Here is a 21,204-nt window from a genome sequence, read left to right as displayed (position 1 = left end):
GTTATCCAGAGACCCAAGCTTGAGACATATATGATCCTAATCTCATAGGCTATTAACTTGGGAACCAATATTAAGTTCACCACTAAAAGTTAAAAATGATAAGCCCCACACTCTTGTACTTATCTTCAAAGTTATATACACCTTACTAACAATAAATAATACGAAGAACAAAAAAAAATAATAGTAAGATTTGTTTCGATTGGAAAAAAATATTAACTGATGATCATAGACTCCTCAGCCTCTAAGATTGGGATAGGAGGAACAATACCTTATTAGTTAAGTCTATGTATTAATTTAGCATAAAACGAAACACATATGTCCGTACTAAATAGATTTAGAAATTCCATAGCAAGTGGTTGAAGAGTGATTTGGGCGGGTAATGTATAGCTTAAGTTGAGCTCGCATCAAATAAAAAAGTTCCGCGACAAATCTGTCCCCAATCTCCGTATCTCTATTTACTGGCTAGGTGTAAATAACACTGTAATAATAACAAAGCTAGATAGATATACTGTTTGTTCAGAACACGAAAAAATCTACCTTAATTATTCATGCTCCCAATATCATCTATATAACGTGCAACACATAACACTCAAATAATCCACCAAATATACAATATTGAATTTATACACTAATTCAAGTTCAATTTCATTTCCCTTAATTGGGAAAAACAAAGTTAATGAACAAATACAATTCCTTTCACCTGCCACCATCACAATTATCAGTACCAATATTGTTATGACCTCCAGAAATACCATTGTTCCATGCAGAAGAATAATTATAGTAACCAGAATTAACCATTCTTCTCCCATACTGAAAATTATTATTATTATTATTATTATTATTGGCGTATCGCATTAAATCAGCATTGGTTGCATCGAGTTCCTTCTGGAGGCGAAGAACTTGCCTTTGAAGAACTGAAATTGCTCCAACACATCCATAGACAGGATCTTTTAATCGCGCTTCGGCTTCATAAGCAAGAGAATTGACTGCATCTTCTCTTTGATGAGGCTGAATTTCGTTCAGAAGCTTGCTCACATTACTGGCCCCAAATACTTTATGAACGGTTGTGAACTTTATTGGCTCCTCTGGAGGAAAATAAGGTGCAAAAACACAACTTGGCAAGCACTTTCTTCTCAAAAATTTGCAAGCAGCACAGGGAGGAGTGGAGTAGTTGCTAGTAGAAGACATATCCTGTATAACTAAGAAATTCAATTTGTGTTTATATAGTCATATGGTTATAAGTTAAGACCTTCAAATCGATTTAAAATAGATTATTTATGAGATCGTTATGAAGAGTTACTTGTTGTATGTCGATTTTAATCAACATAATTGTATTAAAAAGTTGTCAGTGCACAAAACTTAAATTTCAATACTAATATGTTACTAATATTCTGTTTCTCTATTTTCATTTTACAGTATCATACTTTTGATATGTACTTGTACTAATTCTTATTATACAACGGATAAAACATAACATGATAGTCTAAATTGTTTCACACTATCACTTGACAAAACATAAATTTTTATCGCGGATCAATGAAAAATTTATGTTGTAAAATATAATGTTTTCAATTCATTTCCATCGAACTAGCTCATGAAAAAATGCACGATGAAAAATAAATTTTCATTGAAATACTGAAAGAACATTTTTTTTCCTCACTAATTCAATTAAAATAAATGTTGGAATAATCATCGAACATTATTCAACGAGAGATTTAAATGAAAAAATAGTGGATTTTTTTTCTAGTGTGGGTACGTATACACACACTAAGGATTGAAGATAATGAAATACTCCAGCTTTTTCCTTGAGCATAGATATATAATGTGATAATCAGAAACACCTAATTAAGTGTTATAATATATCAATCCTCAATTTAATTAAGTGTTTATCGTGCAGTTGCTTGAGTACTAAATTTTAATTAAATATTACTAGTAAATTTTTGTATTTATTTGGCTCAATAATTATAATCAGCAACCTTGTTGTAGTTTTGATCACATATATATATTCAGCCTCTTCTCCCTTGTTGCTTCTTTTGCTTTATACATTCAATTAGGATAGGGGATGATCATTAACATTTTTTTTTATGACATATTAACTAAGATAAAAAATCCTCTAATTAATTAGATCGGATCAAACTAAAATCAGACTCAAATTAAGCCTCTTATTAATTTGTCGTTTAGGAGAAAACATGAATTATGGACATAATTACTAAGAATTCTTTTATATGATTTTATTCGACATATATTCCACTTCAAATCAAAGTTCCGCAAAACAAGACTTTTTTTTTAGATCAAAACTATACGTACTACAAAACCTAATAGTCACACAATTACTATTATTTCATTTGACTAATCTTCAAAATATGCCAATTAAACTCATCCATAGGAAAACGTCTAAAAAAAGTGTTACATATATTAGATCTACACCATATAGTATACATTGAAGGTAAATAAACATAAAAGAGTAGCTTTTTTTAAAGGAAAAAAAAAAGGATAACTAGTGATATACACATATATACCTCTTGATCTTCTTGGTATAGTGACAATTTTTGTCCCTTGATGATTCTCCTATAGGATTAATAAATATTTCACCATTAGAGCTAAATAGACAAGAGAGCTGAAAGAGAAGAAAACCCTAGAACAAAAAGTTGAGAGAGAAAAGAAAAGAAGGCAATAAGCATATATATTTTTATAAGTGAATGGAAAGCAAAAAAGCCAACCATAATAAATAGGGAGGGGGTTGCAATATTAATAATTCTCTTATTTAAATTAATAACAATATGGTGACTGTAAAGCCCCCTGCCGACTTCATTATTCTCCAATTAGAGATTATTGTATATTTGTCATCATATGATCTTTTGCTTCACGTTCAATTTTTGGTGTATACAATACAATACCACACTTTTGGTACTTCAAAATTTAATTACTGTCCCTTTCAAAAGAACAAGAACAAACAAAAGAAGCACGGGTGCGACTGGTGTATTATTGTTGATGTGAAGGCCTAATTTAGTTAATAAAAAACTATATTATTCTTTTGATAATTCAATCTTTTTTCGGTTAAAACGGTCCGAGGTACTCTTAATTAATACAGTATGATCTTATCCGCTTTAGATCAAGCCCATATCAATGTAAATTTTTTTTAATTTTCGAGATTCTTTGTGTGTCATCACATCATCATCTGAGTCTTTTATGATAACTAAAATGTAAAACTAGTTTCTTTTTGTATGTGTATACTCTAAACTCGTAAGAAGAAGTAGATCAAGTTATACTTTCTTTTCCCTTTGTCATAATCACTTCATTGATATTGGGCTCTGATATTAATTATTGAGCTAAAATGGTTAAAAAGATACTCTTAATATAATGTGATACTGTCCACTTGAAGAAAACTCATAATTTTTTTCAAAGTACATCACACTATCAAAAGATCCTACACCCTATTTGTAGATCCATTTATAATATTTTCAGCTACCGATGTAAATTTATTCACACAACTAAATAATCTCCCTTCAAACTAAGTTTTTTATGGCCCATTACTACGATCCATGAGTCAATTTTTGAGATTCATTGCATGCCCTCACATTATCTAAAGTATTTTATGACAATTAAATCTCACAACTAACTTTTTTCTTTTTTTCAGTGTATGATATCTCTAAACTCGTAAAGAGAAGTACACCAGCCCCACCGTCATTTGCCTTTGTCATGTGCGACTCACTAAATCTAAGCTCTGATACCGTATTAAGTTGACCTACAATCATAAATAACATTTTATAACAAGTCAAATATAGTTGGATGTCATACATGTTAATGAAGATATCTAGGAGAAGGTGAGAGCGTACTTGGTATAGGAAAAAATGCAAAAACCAAGATTCCAATGGTTCGACATGCAAAAAGGAGTTGCATGGATGCCCCGTGAAGGTGGGAGATGTCGACTATGGATGATTTTAAGAGAGGTAGAGGATGACCAAAGAAGTATTGGAGAGGTGATTAGACAGGACATGATACAATTGTAGCTTAAAGAGGACATGACCTTAGATAGAAGGGTGTGGTAAACAAATATTAGAATAAAAGATTAGTAGGTAACAGTGTGTTGTCTTATCATCCTTTTATATTTGTAGTCGTAGTATTGCTTCTATAATTTCTTGTCCTTCAATTTATGTTATCAAACACATTGTTTTATTGTAGTTTCACTTTTGTCACTATCTATCATTTTTCTTTATTAACCGTTGCTCTTTGTACTTCTATTACTTTTTTCGCTGGAATATCTTTTCTTGAGTTGAAGGTTTATTAGAAACATGTCTATCTTTGAGATAGAAATAAAATCTATGCACCCTTTATCTTCTTTATACATCAAGTTGTGAAATTACACTAAATATATTATTGTTATTGTTGACCTAAACAGTAATAATCTTTACAGTTAATTAAATTACACCAATGATGTAAGTCGATTTTACTAGACGCATATATAATTTTAATCATAAGAAACTATTCGATTTGACAACAAGTTATTCTAAAATTGTACTCCTTCCGTCGGGTATTGTTTGTCATGTTATGTTTTTCAAAGTCAATTTGACTAATTTTCAAAGACAAATTAGATTACATTAATTCGAAATTTTACACAAAAAATTTAGATATTCTAAAACTATATGAAAAGTACTAAACATTGCAATTTTTTGCATATTAATATGATAAAAAAAAACATCTTAAAATGTTAGTCAAAGTTTTTATAATTTGACTCTAAAAATAAAAATTAGGACAAATAATATCGGATAAAAGAGTAATATTAGAACCAAAATAATGAAAAAATTATTTAATTGTTATATCTATGCAGATAGGTGTTTAATTTATTTGACTAATAAAAATATTGAGATATACGAGGCATAGCATTAAACACGCTTAAATTAAGGTAAACCTTTTATTTACTATTTAAATTAATCTTGTTTTTCTGAATAAAGCTTTGAAAGAAAAGAATAAATATATTATTTTATCTCAAATTATTACTCACGTAGAAGTAGAGGTGTGGAAAAATTGTATCGGCTGATAAATCGAATCGATAAAAATGCTATTGGTTTATTGTTATTGGGTTAGCAGTTTTTTAGTAGTTTAATATAAAAATTTATTGAGTTATCGATTCGTTATTGATTTTTAATATTAGATTATTGGGTAAATCGATAATTCATTGAGACTAATAATTTACAACTTTTACTTGTACATAAATATTATATATTAATCTCAACACTAGCTACTATCTTTGTCCTTTTTAGCCTTCAATTCACATTTTACACTGATTTTGAGTTTACAATTTCACATTATAAAAAATGTTAAAACCTAAAACAAGTTCCTCTTAATTTCTCTTGTGTTACGCTTGTATAGTTTTTTTCATGTTTATTATTGTTATTTCTATTTTATGAACATTTATAAAGTTACATTATTGTGTTTTCGCATCAAATTTATTAGAAAAGTCATAGATTTATTTTATAAACATTTTCTTATAGGTTAAACCAAAACCAAATTTAAAATATCTCATTAATTTAATTATCGATTTAACTTATTTAAAAATAAAAAACCAAAACGAAATGATCGGTGGGTGACACAAAAATATACCTCAATTATCATATAGTAAATAATTTCAAAATACGTAATGTAAAAATAAATAATCAAATTCAAAAGGAAATTAGAAACCGAAGCAGGCAGGGTTGCAGAGTCAATTATGTCATACAATTTGTGAATATTGTCCTTTTTGTTTTTATGCTCTTTGTTTCCTTCTATTTGTTTTGCTTCACAAAATTCAACTTTCATTTTCTTTGTTAATTAGGAATAGTATTTTAAGAGAACATAAATATATTCTTTTACTGTTCTACTGTTTTTTTACCCCACTACCTCTTTTGACATTTTATATATATATTTTTTAAAAAGAACGACATATTTTTAACTATATCGAAGTTCATGTGCTTTTTTTAAGTATATGATTTGTTAATAGTTCCATTGTTTACCAATAGCCCATAAGTATGATTTTTTGATCGATAATATTTGATTTTTGACCTAAATATTCTTAAAAGAAAGAGAACTCTCCGTATATATGTTTTTACGTATAAAAAATAAATATTTTTCTAATTTTCTAATGTCATGCTTGATGTTGCATTAACACTTTATTGATAGTGGGTAATTGGTTTACGTTTTCATTAATTAAAGGGGGAAAAAAAGGTGTCGATCATCCAAATAATTAAAATTCTTGTCAAAGGTACATATAGAAAACTCCCCCCTACCTACCAAATATATACATGGATATTCCTCAAATCTATAGTTGATAAAAATAAAATAAAATTAGGTTCTATTATTGAGCTCACCAAAAAAAAAAAAAAAACATGATAGCCTCTATTATTGAAGTCTTACAATCTTTTTTGCGTCCATGTGAACAATAATGTCAATTCACTGATCCAAAATCTTTCATGAGAGGACGGATAATATTACATGAATAGTTCAATTATCTGTCCTTTTCAGTCATACTAGACAAATAGGATGTTATCAGTAGTTGTCTCAAAAAAAAACTTAGAAATTTTCTAGCAACGTATTTAACTTGTTATTGAGAATATATATATATATATATGGTTATATTTTTAACATGTTTCCTCACGTCTTTCATTTTCATGAGCTAAGTATGGCTAAACACAGTCGTTTGAGCTTAGGATTTCTATGTTGGAGGTCTGAAGTTCGAAACAGCTTACCAGCAAAAGCAAGGGATTTGTCTTCTGGATCGAGCAAACCGGGTTACCTCTCCTATGTGGTTTACGAGCTATTGTATAGGAACGAAGGTTCTACTTGTGTACACCCAAAGGGTAGCGATTGCGGGTCTCCCTTATCATAAATTGTTTTTTTAAAAAATTCCTTTTACTTAGATATGCCATAATTTAGGTCTGTTTTTGACATTTCAGTCGATTATTAATTTATATATATATATATATATACTCACTCTATTAAGTCGCTTAACTAGGTCTTGGACCGTAACTCACAAATCAAACGCTAACACAAATTAGAAGAATTGTGCACATTCCATTCATCACCCTTCTCATGCCCGAATTTAAATAAGGTTCTACATTAGACCTAAATCTGATACGCACTTCAAAAGCTAATTAATTTACTTTTTTACCCAAAATTTATTTGAAAAGTCCAAAATTTCATTCATTCATCATCAACGTAGGTCATTCCAATTATCAAATACCTCTCCTTGCCTTTCTTTTTCTTTCTAATTTTCCCTCCTTCAAAGTCGACATACAAAATGGAAAGTAGTAGCACTACAATTATTGGTGATGAGATTAAATAATGAGTGGCAATTATGAAGTACTAATTAAGGCTTCTTCTTTTTGGGAGGTGGGAATCCATTCTGATTGTGGAAATCTCTCATCATCCATCGTAATTAAATTAGTAATATATCTAACCATTTTCATTTCAAATTTTTGAGATGCATGAATCCATACTTTATAATATTAAATGGAAATTAATTATTCATCCCAACTTATTTTATGATTAAGGTTAGCCCTATCCATTCCATCCCTTGATGATTTATTTTGATAAAGTTCTCTCTCTATACATATATAACTGAATTATCGAAGAAAAACAAAAGTATCTAACACGCTTGCCCATTGCTAAGATTTTTCACATATCACATATTATGGGTAAAGCTAAAAATTTAAATACGAATAAACGTTAGATATATGCAAATATTGGTTTGTGCTCATCAAACACAAACGTCGATATACATAGAATGATGTCGCATCACATTGATTATATAAGAATATATTGTCACATACTGTAGCCTCACTTTGCTGTATATAATGAATTGAAGTATTTGATTTTAAATTTTGAATTTGTTACCATGCTCAATTATCAATTATCGCACAATCTTTATGTATTTTTGTTATTAATTAAATTTTAAGGCAATCACTAGCTTAGAAAAAGAAAATTAGTAGTATGAGTAATCACAAAACGTCAAATGAAATGTGCTGCTAATGATTAGGAAGTGGATTATTGGTTGTTTAATGTTTTACTATTATTTATGTAGTATAATACGCCTCTGACCCCCAACTACATTTTCTATTTACTTATATTATAATATTAATTTATGTACATTGCATTTTAATTTAATTCTTGCTTAATATATTGATATATTTTCTAGCTTTAGGAATTAAGATATACCATAGATTCTATATATGATAGTGTTTACTTTCAAGTAGCATCTTTATCTTTATATAACTATAAGTACTACTTCTTCAAGTTTTTAGAACAATTTTTTTTTTTAAAAAAAAAGGTGGGCTTAAATAACCTACTAATTCTAGCTCTTCGTTAAGGAATTTTCAATTGAAAGTTAGGTTAAAAAATTCTATATATAATATTATAAAGAGATAGGCTTTTGATATTAGCCGACCACCTATGTAATTATAAGCTCACGTTCTTCTGTTTTTGTGTTTATACATAAAAGGTGGTACCTAGCTCAAACAAATAATTCTAATATGATGGCACACGGTAGCGAATTAGATTTTTCATTAAAGGAGTTTTAAATAGGAAAAGTTAAATATTTTAACAAGTTATAATAGGTTCTATATCGATTATATATACATATAAATAATTTTAATAATATTTTAATTGTGATAGAGATACAGTATTTCGAAGGTGTTTCTTTTCTCATAAAATTATATGATATGCATAAGTAAAACATTATTTGAGATGGTTAAATTAATACTTTGAACGCTCTAAATATAATAAGATATTGTTGCCTAATGGTGTGAGGCTTTCCTCTTACGCTCACACTGTAGGCTCCTCGTGATTGAATTTTATAATCATTTTTAATATAACTCTTCTATTTTAGAATTACTCTTATTAACTTGCTGCTTTAATTGTCTAAGCTAAATAAATTATTTCTAAGTAATAGTTATTACATATGTGATTTTTGAACTAGTACAAATATAATTCATCAAAACGATTCTTAATTAGGAATCTACATTTAGTACTCAATTGAATTTTCAATGAATTTTGAATATTTATTTATTTTTCATTAGAATTTGAAATAAAACATAAACGTAATTATTTAATTTTATGTTAATAAGCAAATTTTAATCTATTTATATAAAGCTGCTAAAGCGAACCAAAGAACAACGCGTTTGATTCTGCTTTCATTATTCATTTGTCGTTAGCAGAGATTAGTGAAAGCTTGAAAAGTAAAAATAATTTCATTCTAACCTAAATCGCCCCAACCCCTCCCATTTTTTTAATGCCTTGTTAATTATCTTCATATTAAATTAAACAAAAAAAAATTTAGATATTATGAAGTTTGATTTTTAAAATTTTGGAACATTTTATTCTTAAAAGAAAATATTAAAATATTACCTAATTCAATTTTAAATTTTTCAATTTATCCATTCATAAAAAAAAAAAATGTTCATGTAATAATTGGACATTCTTAATAAATTTCTAGCTTTGCTTTTATATTTTAATAATATAATTTTTTCGCTAATGATCAAATTCAATTTAACATCCTTGATTCTATTCGGCTCTGCCCAATGGCATTGTAGACTTTTTGGAGTAATCTTAATTATGTTCTTTTCTTTATTTATATTTTGAGTTTGGTAGTAGTTCTGGACATTAATTTAGACTCCAAAAGGTACTAATATTTGGAGTTTGGTAATAATGATCATTTTAGCCTATTAGAAATAAGACACTTATATATTTCATTTTAGCCTATTAGAAATAACACTTTTATTTATTTTAGGTTTGTGGTACATTCATATACATAATCACTAAAAAAAAATAATCTTGAACTAAGCACGCAAAGTTATTTATGATAAGTGACGACAAGATTCTAACTCAAAAACTTCCTATATAGTATATAGACACTTTGTCTCGTAAAATTAGTAAGAATGTTAGATTATGTTATGTAAAATGCATAATGATGAATGTTATCCCAAATTCCAAACAATCTAACGAAAAAAATTATCGTATACTTAGAAGTGACTTTGGAGTATTCATTGATCATAAATGAAACTAGACTTTGAGGTTTATCGATTCTAATTTTTTTTTTAAAATTATTGAGTTTTAAATTAATAATCTATGCATATTCAACGAAATTTTAAAAATGACAATTATGAAGTTAAAACAAATATATACTAGTTAATTAGCTAACGTAACTATAGTTTGAATTAATTGCAACTTGCAACTCACTTTTAACTGTAAGTACGTTGCTTAAATATATACAAATACAAATACAAATCATACATATGTATATATACAATTTGTCTTTCTCCTCTCTCTCACCCGCCTCTCTCTTTCCTCTCTCAATTTCGCTTGCCAGATATACAAATACATATGTATGCCAGTTACATATATACAATTATTTGACAGATATACATATACAATTTGACAAATATACACATAGAGTTCACCTCTCTTCACAATATACCCTCTCTCCCTTGACTCTCTCCTACCCCTAATATGTATCTACGAATCGTAATTAGCAAATCATTGCTATGGAGCATGATTAAGTAATTTTTGAGAGGATATACGCAAAAAATTCCCATTTTAAAACAACTTAACAATTTGTATGAGCCCTCAAATTTGGTCCAGGAAGTAACGATAGACTCGATGGCCCAACATAACTGTCCACAGTGTTTTTGGGCCTTCAATATTCCTTCATTTGGTGATGATCTTTGCCTAGGAAAAATGTTGTATGTTATAACAAATAATCGCTGAATTTATCATCATTTTGTGGTCGGATTATTTAGCGATTATGCAAAGATGAAATTAAAATTTTAAAATTTTATAATGATGATGTTAAGTATTAATGACTGAGTTTTAAAGTTATTATTTATACGTATTTAGTGAACTTCTCAATACATATACATTATTTGAGCAAAAGTTATTGAGTTCGACTAAACCCATGGACTTCTAATTTTGTCCCGCGTTACGCTCGGAATAATTTTCTGTTTAGATCTAATAATGCATCAGAAATTAGACGCTCTCTTAAATTGTATTATAAACACTCCACACACCGACATTATCAATAACTAATAACTACTCACAACGATATCAAAATAACATAATACATACAAATTGCTATTTTAAACTCCTAGCTATATATACTTTAGTACTCAATTAAATTTTTTGGATCCAAGATGAGTCTTAATGTATTAGGTGGTAGTTTTCATCATATTGATGAATATTTGAAGGACCACAGAACATTCCTCCCCACTTGGGGAAGTAGATAAGTGTAATAGGCAGAGTAAAGACAATCATCATTAAGCCCATAATTGATATGCTTGTTTGAGTTGAGAATTTTGTGGAACCTGAAAATAGCAGGAGCTGTGTTATAACTGCGCCTAAAGTCCCACCACTTCCTGTCATGCCTGATATTACACCCAACGACCTGCGTACAGTGACGGAGTCAGAGATTTAACAAATGATATCTAGAAATAACAACTTGTTATGTTAAGGATGTGCAAAACATGTTATTTAATCATTTTACTTATATATATGCTATTTTTTTTGGACGAACCCACTACGTGGCGACGCCACTGCCTGCATACATGATCAAATAGAACAACATGACAAATTTTTACTGATAGAACTGAGTAGGATTATTTTAGGGCTATAAATTAATGTGAAATTGAGCTGGTTTTTCACTCTACGTGTCTTATTATGAATCATGATTTTTATGACTATGCTTCTTAAAATCATAATTTGCTAATATTTTCCTGTACGTACATGCCGCTATCGAGTCTCCTGTCACCATTCCTGGGTTGTTTACCAGAATGTTTGTAATGAAGTTATCAATTATTAAAAATGAATTTGAAAACATGTGATTTATTAATTCATCGTCGTATGATATATATTTTGATTTTTTTGATGAATTATAATTGATTTATTTAGTAAAATTATATGAGAGTCGGAAGTTCGATAGATTTAACACTCATGTCCTAGTCGAAAACTTTAGTTTTTGCAGTACAAAGAGGAAGACAACTTCAATTCCCCTTCTGTCACTGACACTTGAAGGAGACTTGCCATAATTCTTAAGCTGTTCAAAGTTTAACTACCACCAATTTATGGGAGAGACTTTTGATTGAAAATGGAGTTTAAAAGAATTTCTTTTTAAAAATTCGTTATTTAAAATAGAAAAAAGAGTTTGATATATCCTTCAATTTTGTTACTTAGATATGATACATTTCTCGTTATGAAAATGACTCTTATAAACCCATATTTATATACAAATGACTCACATATATCATTTTAAAAAAAATATAATCTTATATGAGTATAGTTAATCCTTCTCAAATATATATAATTGTTTAACTATTTTTTATTTTAATGACTAATTTAGATTTATTATTTTGATGGTCAAATTTATTTATGTTTCACTAATATTCTTGTAAAATTTATTATAGATGATCAAATTTTTTTCTTAAAATATAAAATTAAATTACAATATAGACAAAGAATAATTTTAAATTATAATATAGCCACAAAAAAATAGTTTTAAAGTTTTTACACCATGAAATAAAAGAAAAAAATAAAAATAAGAATAACAAACCCAAATAATTATAATAAAAGAAATCAATAATAATTTACTTATGAAAAAGAAATATACGTTAAACTTTGCTAAAAGAATCATATATATTCCTAAATAATTTTTAAGAAAATTAAAAAGTAAAATATAATAACTTAAAATTAATTTTTTCACTTTTATTACAAATGAAAAGTATATATAAACTCATTTTTGTAGTAGTAGAGATATATATAAGCCGTTTATATAACAATAAAAATATATACGTATCACATAATTGAAACATATTAGCTCTAAATAACAAAATTGAGAATATACGAACTGAATTTCCTTTTGAAATACTGTATAAATATTCTATCTCACGTCAATTACTTCACTTTAACGTAAAAAAAGATGAGATTAAAGTTAGATTTATGAATTTACCTTTTGGATACGAATGGCACAATGCCAAACGTGAGTCCCGAAGCAGCTTGAACAAACAACGAAAAGCACGCCATAACCAGAACAGACGCCAAAATTGTATTTACTCGGCCAAGCAGCACGCACATCAATCCAGCCACCGTCTGCACCGCCCACAAACTCCATAACCGCCCTCTCATCCCAAATCTCTTCCCCATTTTATCAGAAACAATCCCGCCCACAGGCCTCGACACACAATTCGCTAGCCCAAAGCTCGCTGCAATCGCCCCTGCCATTTCAATATTCACATGAAACCGATTGTAAAAGTACGCTGCTATTATATTATCGGTAGTCAATTCAACTCCGAAACAAAATCCATACGTCAATCCCAATATCCATCCCCTGTAATTCTTCAGCCCATTAAAAAGTACGTTTTCACTTTGATTATTTGTAATTTTACGTTTGTAGTTTCCATCAGGTAAGTCCTGGCCGTATACGAGTACCAAAATCGCTGTCGCCGCTTGAAATATCGCTGGGAAAATGAACGCAATACGCCATGAAATGAACGAAGGAATGTTGAAGCAGGTAGTGAACAGAGTATATACGAGCGGCATGACTAATTGAGTCACGCCAGATCCTACATTTGCCCAACCGGCAGCGAATCCATTAGCAAGCCCAACAGTACATCCGGAAAACATAGAGCTCATCCAAAATTGACTCGCTACGAAATTAGCCAAGCTAAATCCGATGAGGAAACGAACTAATATGAAGCTTTTCGCAGAGGAGATTAGAGAAGTGGAGAGGACTACCGGAGCAGTGAGGAGTGATAGTGTGGCGGAGGCAACACGTGGACCGAAGACGTCGCAGGCAGGTCCCATCGCAAGGCGGGAGAAAATTGAACCGACGAAGGAGGCGATTCCGGCTGTGCCGATATCAGTTTGGGTGAGATTGAGATCCTTACGAATAACTTCGAGAAGTGGAGGGATTGCGAAAGTAGAGAAGAAACATGAAAATAGAGAGAGCCATGCGAGATGGAAAGCTCGCATGTGAGGTGAAGATAATGAAAATGGGCGGAATTCTGTGGCTTTGTGATCATAATCTACGGCTATGGAGAAATTATTAGGAGATTGATCGATTTTGGAGTGTGATTGTTCTTCTTCCATGGCTATGGCTATTGAGTGAATTGAATTTGGAAAACTTGAGCAAGTACTATATTTATAGTGAAGGTTAACGTGAGTAGATTGATGAGAAAACAGAGCTTCCAAGCACCACCATTTAAACTTGATCATGAAAATTGAAAAAAAAAAAACTTTTGTTTTTGAAGTGATATTCGTATATTTATATTTAAAAATTAAAATTATGTTCGACTATGAACAAAATCAATTAAAATCATTTGTGAATATTTACATATAAATTTGTTCGATTCAAATTATTGAGTTCAAATAAATTCAATGCCGCATGCGCCCATGTAGCAAGTGTGTTGTGACTTCTTCCGTAAATGGACAGAAGATGGGTTTAAGGTTACATGGTGGAGTTAAATTTGTAATCTTCTTTTGGGTCCATCAACTTGTTTTATTTAGTCTAAAACTTATTCTAGTCACTGATTTAAATTTGTGTGGCTCTCTATTTTGACTATTATTATTCTTTTCTTTTTTGTCCGAGCACATAAATTTGAATAGGATAATATAGTCTTAGAATAGAAAAAAATTTATGTGCTCTGACATGATTTTGAATCATGTAAATCGTCTCATAAAATGAGATAACAATGAGTGTAGGTATGTAAGTCCTTTTAAAATGTTGTGTTTTGATAGTGCCTTCAGTGGAAGATAAGATGCAGAAAGTGATATTGAGATAATTTGGATCTGTGATGAGAAGACACATGTATGTGTCAGTGCGTAGGTACGAGAGATTGACTAGGGATGAGTTCAATGAAGAGAGAAGTAGAGGTAAATAGAAGAAATATTGAGGAGAGATAATCAGACTTGACATGACGTAGTTATAGTGTACAGAGGTCATGACCTTAGATACAAAGATACGAAGGAAATGAATTAGGGTGGAAAAGTTCGTAGGTAAGAGGGTGTTCATGCTAGTAAATGAGTGTATATTGTTCATGCTAGTAAGAGGGTGTTCAAGCTATGCTTATAGTTTCAGGTTCTTCAATTTTATTGATATATATATCTGTTGTTTTATGTAATTCGATTATAATATTACTTGATTGTAGTACTTTTCTTCTACTATTTGTTATTATCTATTGTCTTATGTATTTCAATTATGTCTTTTTCCGAAGATTTATTGAAAATAATTTTACTTTATACATGTATTATTTTTTGAGAGTGAAGAATTTCAAAAGTGCAAATTAACATTCTCTTACGAAAGGGGAAAATGGTTACTCCGTATTTCAAACATCCTATATATTATTAATATTAAGAAGGAATTACGCACATTTTAGGGAACTACTGGACCTAAGATATGGCCATAACCCATAAAAAGGAAGATACCTTTATATGATATGAATCATATGGACATAATTTCTTGGACGTCACTTAATGGCAAAAACTGGAAAAAAGAATGTCCATATTTTTTTCCCTACAATTTCTTGATGTGGAAATGAGAGCAACTAACTTGATACATTTGGTAATGGTAGTGCCTTTGAAATCACATTTTGAATTGGTTTACGATAATGGAGAGTGCAAAAGGGACAAAAAATTCATACACTTAGAAACATAATGTGTAGGAAAAACTTGTAAAGAATAACTATCTTTACTTTGGAGTATGGATATAGTAATTCTTAGAGAGGGTTTGGCTATGATTAGCTTAGAGACAAGTATGGAAAATATATTGAATTCGGCACAAATTATTAGTTTCATCCTTGAACTATTAACAATTCAAAAAATATCTACTTAGACTTATATACAGAAGTATTTGGTCAAACAGGCACTTGGGATCCTCATATGGACCAAATACTTCTATAGTGGATTCAAAATTCACTTCGAAGTTTCAAATTTAATGCGGCATTTTTTTTATACATCAAAATAAATAAATAATCATTTTTGCTCTGAACAGTAACACTATGACTGGATCATTGTTATTCATTGTATTGTATTGTATCGTTACTATACCTACAATGTTTGTTTTGATTGTTACTTAAAATGTATTGTTAAATTTCGTTGTTAGGTAACAATAGAAATCCCTATTTTATGAAACAACTAATTTGGTATATTCCATTTTTACTTAATTTCTTTTTTCAATTATATCTTTACATAATATTTCAAAATAATATTTTACCCTTTACCTTAATTATTTAAATCTGGTCAAACCGCCTAACTCCAAAATAATTAAGGATATTTTAGTAAATTTATAAATTACAATACAATCAAACCAAACAATTAAAATGTTACTAAACAATAACAAACAATACAATCTAACCAAATATTGTATCTATCATACAATACAGTATAATAGAATACAATACAATATAATAAATTATGAAACAATGAGCAACAATGATCCAAACACAGTGTAAAGAAAAACAAATAGAGAAGGGTCCTGCCCTCCTCAGTATCACCTTAACAATACGTACACGGATTTTCTAAGAAAATATTCAACGTCTATTAATTAAAGTACCAAACAAAATAAACTCAATTTTGTTTTGTTGTTTGACGGATTTTCTATCAATTGAGTTTGCTGAAAATTACTCCCCTTATGGTTTGAATGATCTCTACAAAATTCATACAACTAAAATAACATTTGTACTGAACTATAAAATCAATCTACCTGAAATTTCTTATCATTATAGGTTAAATAACACTAAGGTCACTTATACTATACGTAAAAAAATTATATTATAAAGATATAAAAAACTTTACACAATCAATATACATAACTTAATGGAGTATAAACTTATCTGGTCTTTCCAGCAGCCTTTGCAGTATTCCGGGATTTAACCGGTCTTGATCAAAGCACTGCAACTATAGGGCGTAGCTGGGAAAATGGATACATTCATTTTACACGCGGATAGCTTCGTAATAATCTCCAAAATTATCTGATCCGAGCTGTGTGTGAAATAGAGGCTAGCTCTGTCTTTGCAGATAGACCATAAAGAGAGCACCATTGTCATCCTAAAACACTTTCCGTGTCGTAATAAGAATCAATTGATGCAGAAGGATGATGACGATAACGATGAAAAGAGCCATTGTCTTGGTGTGTGTCATAATATCTGCAAGAATCAACTGATGATGCAGAGGGATGATGCTGATGAATAGAGCCATGTTGTTCGGAATCATCAATGAAAGGAGGCTTTGAAGGAACAGGCACTTCTATGTTTTTTTGTGTAAGTAGTTTAATGATTGTTGACATATCTGGACGCATAATAGGTGACTCTTGAGTACATAGCAGCGCAATTTGAACCACCCTTAGTACTTCATTCACATCTTCTATTTCCATGCTCGGATCTATTATCCGATATGCCCTTTTCTCCTTGAAATGTTTCCAAGCCTGTATGTTAAATTAATAAGAGAATGTCAAACACATAATTCTGTCGAAAAAATAGAAATAGAAGATGACCTGATTGTGTGACTATGTCTAGAAGTAAAGGCGAAAAAACTAAGTGCTGATGGGAAATTACAATGGTTACTAGGGTGTCTAGAGTGTCATCGGCTGGAACTTTGTTGAACTCCTGTCCGCTTACTATTTCCAGGATAAGAACTCCAAAGCTATAAACATCCACTTTGTCTGATAATTGTCCTTGAGCAAGGTACTCTGGAGCCATGTATCCGCTGCAGGTATAGGGATTAGCGACAAAATGAAGAGTCGTAAAAGGTTAATCTAAATTTAAAGTGCTTCATTACATACAATGTGCCTGCAATGACAAGAGGTGCACTTCCTTTTTCCCTGATATTAACCCTGGAAGACCAATAACATAACAAATAACAATTACATCTCGATTCCAAGCAAGTCGAAGTAAGATATATATGAAAATGAAAATGAAAATAGACACTTGTAGTTCTCTATATTTCCTGGTGACATAAATCTTGAACACGACTAAGAAGGCTCGACTTTTTGAAGGTAATGGACCTAAAGTAAATGCACTAACCTGGCAAGACCAAAATCTGCAATTTTGGGACGATATTTCGAGTCTAGTAAGATGTTACTAGGTTTGATGTCTCTGTGAATGATTTGAACTTGGCAATCATTGTGAAGGTATTCTAAGCCTTCAGCTGTCCCTTCAACTATTTTGAGCCTTTTCTTCCAATCCAATTCTTTCTTCTTCTTTGGATCTTTCTTCCATGCATACAGTCAAAAAATATCAACTAAGTAGGATAGTATTTTTTAGTTACAAATGACTAGCATTTTTTCTATCCTTTTCGGGGAAGGAGGAGATTTAATATGTTAAGAATAAAATACATACCAAATAAGATAAGATCAAGGCTTTTATTTTCCAGATACTCGTATACAAGAAAGCTGTCATCGGCAGTGAAACAACAGCCAAGAAAACGAACCAAATGCTGGTGCTGGGCTTGTCCAATAATGTCTATCTCATTGGATATCTCTTCATTCCGAATTTCGGTAGTTAAAAACATCCGTTTGATAGCAATTTCTCTACCATCTGGCAAAGTCCCCTACTTCAGAAATATTCTATAATTAGTTAGCAGAACTAACATTGTCAAATCAGAGAAGCAACAAACAGGGGTGAGAAAAACGAAACGAAAAGAAAAGAAAAGGAAGTAGTATGCTTTTATACTTTAAAGACTTCACCGAATCCACCTTGGCCAATCTTGCGTTCTTCACTGAAGTTGTCTGTGGATTTCTCTAGTGTTGAATATTTGAAATGCAGGCTCCTTTTCATAACAGATGACTCAAGATCCGAAGAATCACCATTATGTTTCGTCTGGTGTTTCACTGTTTTTTCATGGAGAGTTGTACCCACTATATATCCAACCAAAACAGCTATTATGCATACACCAACAGCAACAAGAATAAATACAAGGTACATGAAAATAGCTCCTGCAAAATCAAGTCCTTCTTAAGTGAGTTTCGCTTATTTACACTATTTGGTTAACTTACAACAAACAGATAACTAGTGTTAACTAGTTAAAAAGCGGGTCTAATATAGTAACCTGGAGAAATAATACGTAACATGCTAAAACAAGATAAAATACGCGTATTGTCTTGAGATATTATACACGGATAACTAAAGTCCCATGAAAAAAACTTCTCAAGAGCAGGCATGAGATGTAGAGCTGACCTTTAGAATTAAAGAAATTCGAACCATTGGTAGATCAAATTCTGAGTAACGAAAATAGCAGCCAACGCTAAGGGATCGTGCCTCAATGGATGGCAAACAATCAAGAACAGCTGTGCTTGCATTTGTAAGGCAATCAGAACATGCTTTTTCGTCCAAAGTATTCCAGCAGATAGCCATGCCATAAACTGATAAACCATATGTTTTCCTTCGTCCTTCTGCATAGCCACCGTGAACTGGGGCCATGGTTACCACATCCTTGACGACTTTGGTAGCGACATCCCTAAATTGATCATTCTTCAAGTTCACTGCATCACTGCATCTCTTTATTCAAATTTAACCAAAAAAGATAACCATGAGGACCAAAAACAAGCTAGCCATTGTCAAATTTGTTAAACATATACTTACTCCGTTTTAATTTGTTTGACCTACTTTCCTTTTTACTCCATTTCGAAAAGAAAGATTCTTTCCCTTTCCAACAACTTTTAGGATATTTGACAAGATTCAAAACATCTTCTTAATTTTCTTATCCTCCCATCAAATCAAAACAGGACAAACAAATGGAATCGAAGGTAATAATTACTTAAATAAAGTCAACCTTCCCTAATAGCTTAATTTTTAGATGATGGATCACACACTTCAACATGTATGGTATCAAACAGACACACACACCGTCATCCATTCTCTAAAAGAATTTCCACGTCCTTCGCTCATGAAAAAAAGAATTAGGCCATCATGTTAGGGATCATGTTAAATATATAGTAATTAACTAACTAAAACTCTATGCCCTATCCAGATGAGATGGTAACACATTTCTAATTTAGTAGGGGGCTACATGGTGCCAATTCGGTTCAATTATCCCCTTCCTCGGGAAATCACATTTAAGTTAGGGGAAGCTGCCTATGTTGCTTCGAGTCTTTAAAAATGTTGACGGTGCATGTGACACTCCTACATTTTGGAAAATTCAGCACGGATGTAGCAACAATTTTAAAGAATCCGAGCAACATGGGGTATGACAATTCTTGTTAATTTTTAACATAAATAATCCCCAAATATAATATAAAATGTAAAGAGAAATTACTTTAACGTCATGGGGAGAAGAGGATTCATAAAAAAAGCTATAATTCTCGAATCTCATGAAACAGCCATCGAAGAAAACTCGACCGCTGATATGGGGAAAACAACCAGGCAATTGGGTTTTGATTGCAGAAAAACAAATCTGACAATCTTCTTCAGATAGATCATCCATACATTGAGCCAAAACGAAAATTCGATTCGGAGCTAATCCTTCTCCGTGAATTGAGAATTTGTTGGATTTCATCTCGGGTTCCATAGCTACAATTGCATTCGCATAATTTTGGTTGAATTGTGAAACATTATCAGCTTGCTCCACACCGCAGAATTTATATACAAGCTCTGTTCGAGGATTCGCAATAGCAACTGCAACAATCGAAAATATTAAACACAAAACGATGACCATGACATTTGCCATAGAAATAATATAATGCCCTCAACAGAGGTGCTCATCCTCCTTGTTCATTTTTTTTCTTCTTCTTAGTTTTCTGGGTTGCTATTGTGTTTTCATATTTTTGGGAAAATTCTAATTTGGGTTTGTGACGAATTTATGTATAATTAAAAAACATATTTAATTTTTCATTTTTACTACTAATTATATGCCCTTATTATAGATTATACCGAAAAAGTCTGCTCAACTTTGTCATTTGGAGTTGATATATCACTCGTTATAAAAGTGACTCATATATACCCCTACTTGTAAAAAAAATGGCTCATATATACCCTTTTTCTCTAACGGAAATAAAAAAAACAATAATTTTAATCTAAATTTTTATTATTTTTTTCTAAAAAATATAATTCTATATTAGTAAATTTAATCCTTGTCAAACATATTCTTTTTATTTTTTTTATTTCAATGACTAATTTATAATTATTATTTTGATAATCAAATTTATTTATGTTTCACTAATATTCTTGTAAAACTTATTGTAGATGGCCAAATTTT

General features: G+C 30.5%; 3 protein-coding genes across 5 annotated transcripts; all 3 read right to left on the bottom strand.

Annotated features, from left to right (window-relative positions):
* Positions 1–594: 594 nt before the first annotated feature.
* LOC101257433 (LOB domain-containing protein 25) lies at positions 595–2,701 on the bottom strand. Of its 2 annotated transcripts, none has more exons than XM_010318788.4 (2): positions 2,520–2,701; positions 595–1,191 (listed from the first exon to the last, which is right to left on the bottom strand). In XM_010318788.4, exon 2 carries the CDS (start codon positions 1,186–1,188, stop codon positions 697–699), a length of 492 nt encoding a protein of 163 aa, XP_010317090.1. In that variant the 5' UTR covers positions 1,189–1,191; positions 2,520–2,701; the 3' UTR covers positions 595–696. The 2 variants fall into 2 exon arrangements, with proteins under 2 accessions (XP_010317090.1, XP_004233326.1); XM_004233278.5 differs by having other exon boundaries at positions 595–1,199; positions 2,520–2,697.
* A 7,489-nt stretch (positions 2,702–10,190) lies between these two features.
* On the bottom strand, positions 10,191–16,109 carry LOC101257730 (high affinity nitrate transporter 2.7). 2 transcript variants are annotated; one of them, XM_026029277.2, is made up of 3 exons: positions 12,968–16,109; positions 11,331–11,410; positions 10,191–10,698 (listed from the first exon to the last, which is right to left on the bottom strand). In XM_026029277.2, exons 1-3 carry the CDS (start codon positions 14,230–14,232, stop codon positions 10,667–10,669), a joined length of 1,377 nt encoding a protein of 458 aa, XP_025885062.1. In that variant the 5' UTR covers positions 14,233–16,109; the 3' UTR covers positions 10,191–10,666. The 2 variants fall into 2 exon arrangements, with proteins under 2 accessions (XP_025885062.1, XP_004233327.2); XM_004233279.5 differs by lacking the exon at positions 10,191–10,698 and having other exon boundaries at positions 10,985–11,410; positions 12,968–16,097.
* A 594-nt stretch (positions 16,110–16,703) lies between these two features.
* Positions 16,704–20,820, bottom strand: LOC101258222 (cysteine-rich receptor-like protein kinase 46). Its single transcript, XM_026029102.2, has 8 exons — positions 20,266–20,820; positions 19,184–19,508; positions 18,684–18,946; positions 18,351–18,561; positions 18,036–18,219; positions 17,795–17,845; positions 17,568–17,718; positions 16,704–17,437 (listed from the first exon to the last, which is right to left on the bottom strand). Exons 1-8 carry the CDS (start codon positions 20,674–20,676, stop codon positions 17,057–17,059), a joined length of 1,977 nt encoding a protein of 658 aa, XP_025884887.2. The 5' UTR covers positions 20,677–20,820; the 3' UTR covers positions 16,704–17,056.
* Positions 20,821–21,204: the final 384 nt, after the last annotated feature.

The sequence above is a fragment of the Solanum lycopersicum genome, chromosome 2 (genome assembly GCF_036512215.1).
Source record: "Solanum lycopersicum chromosome 2, SLM_r2.1".
Lineage (NCBI taxonomy): Eukaryota > Viridiplantae > Streptophyta > Magnoliopsida > Solanales > Solanaceae > Solanum > Solanum lycopersicum.
This window is presented reverse-complemented; position numbering and strand designations above follow the sequence as displayed.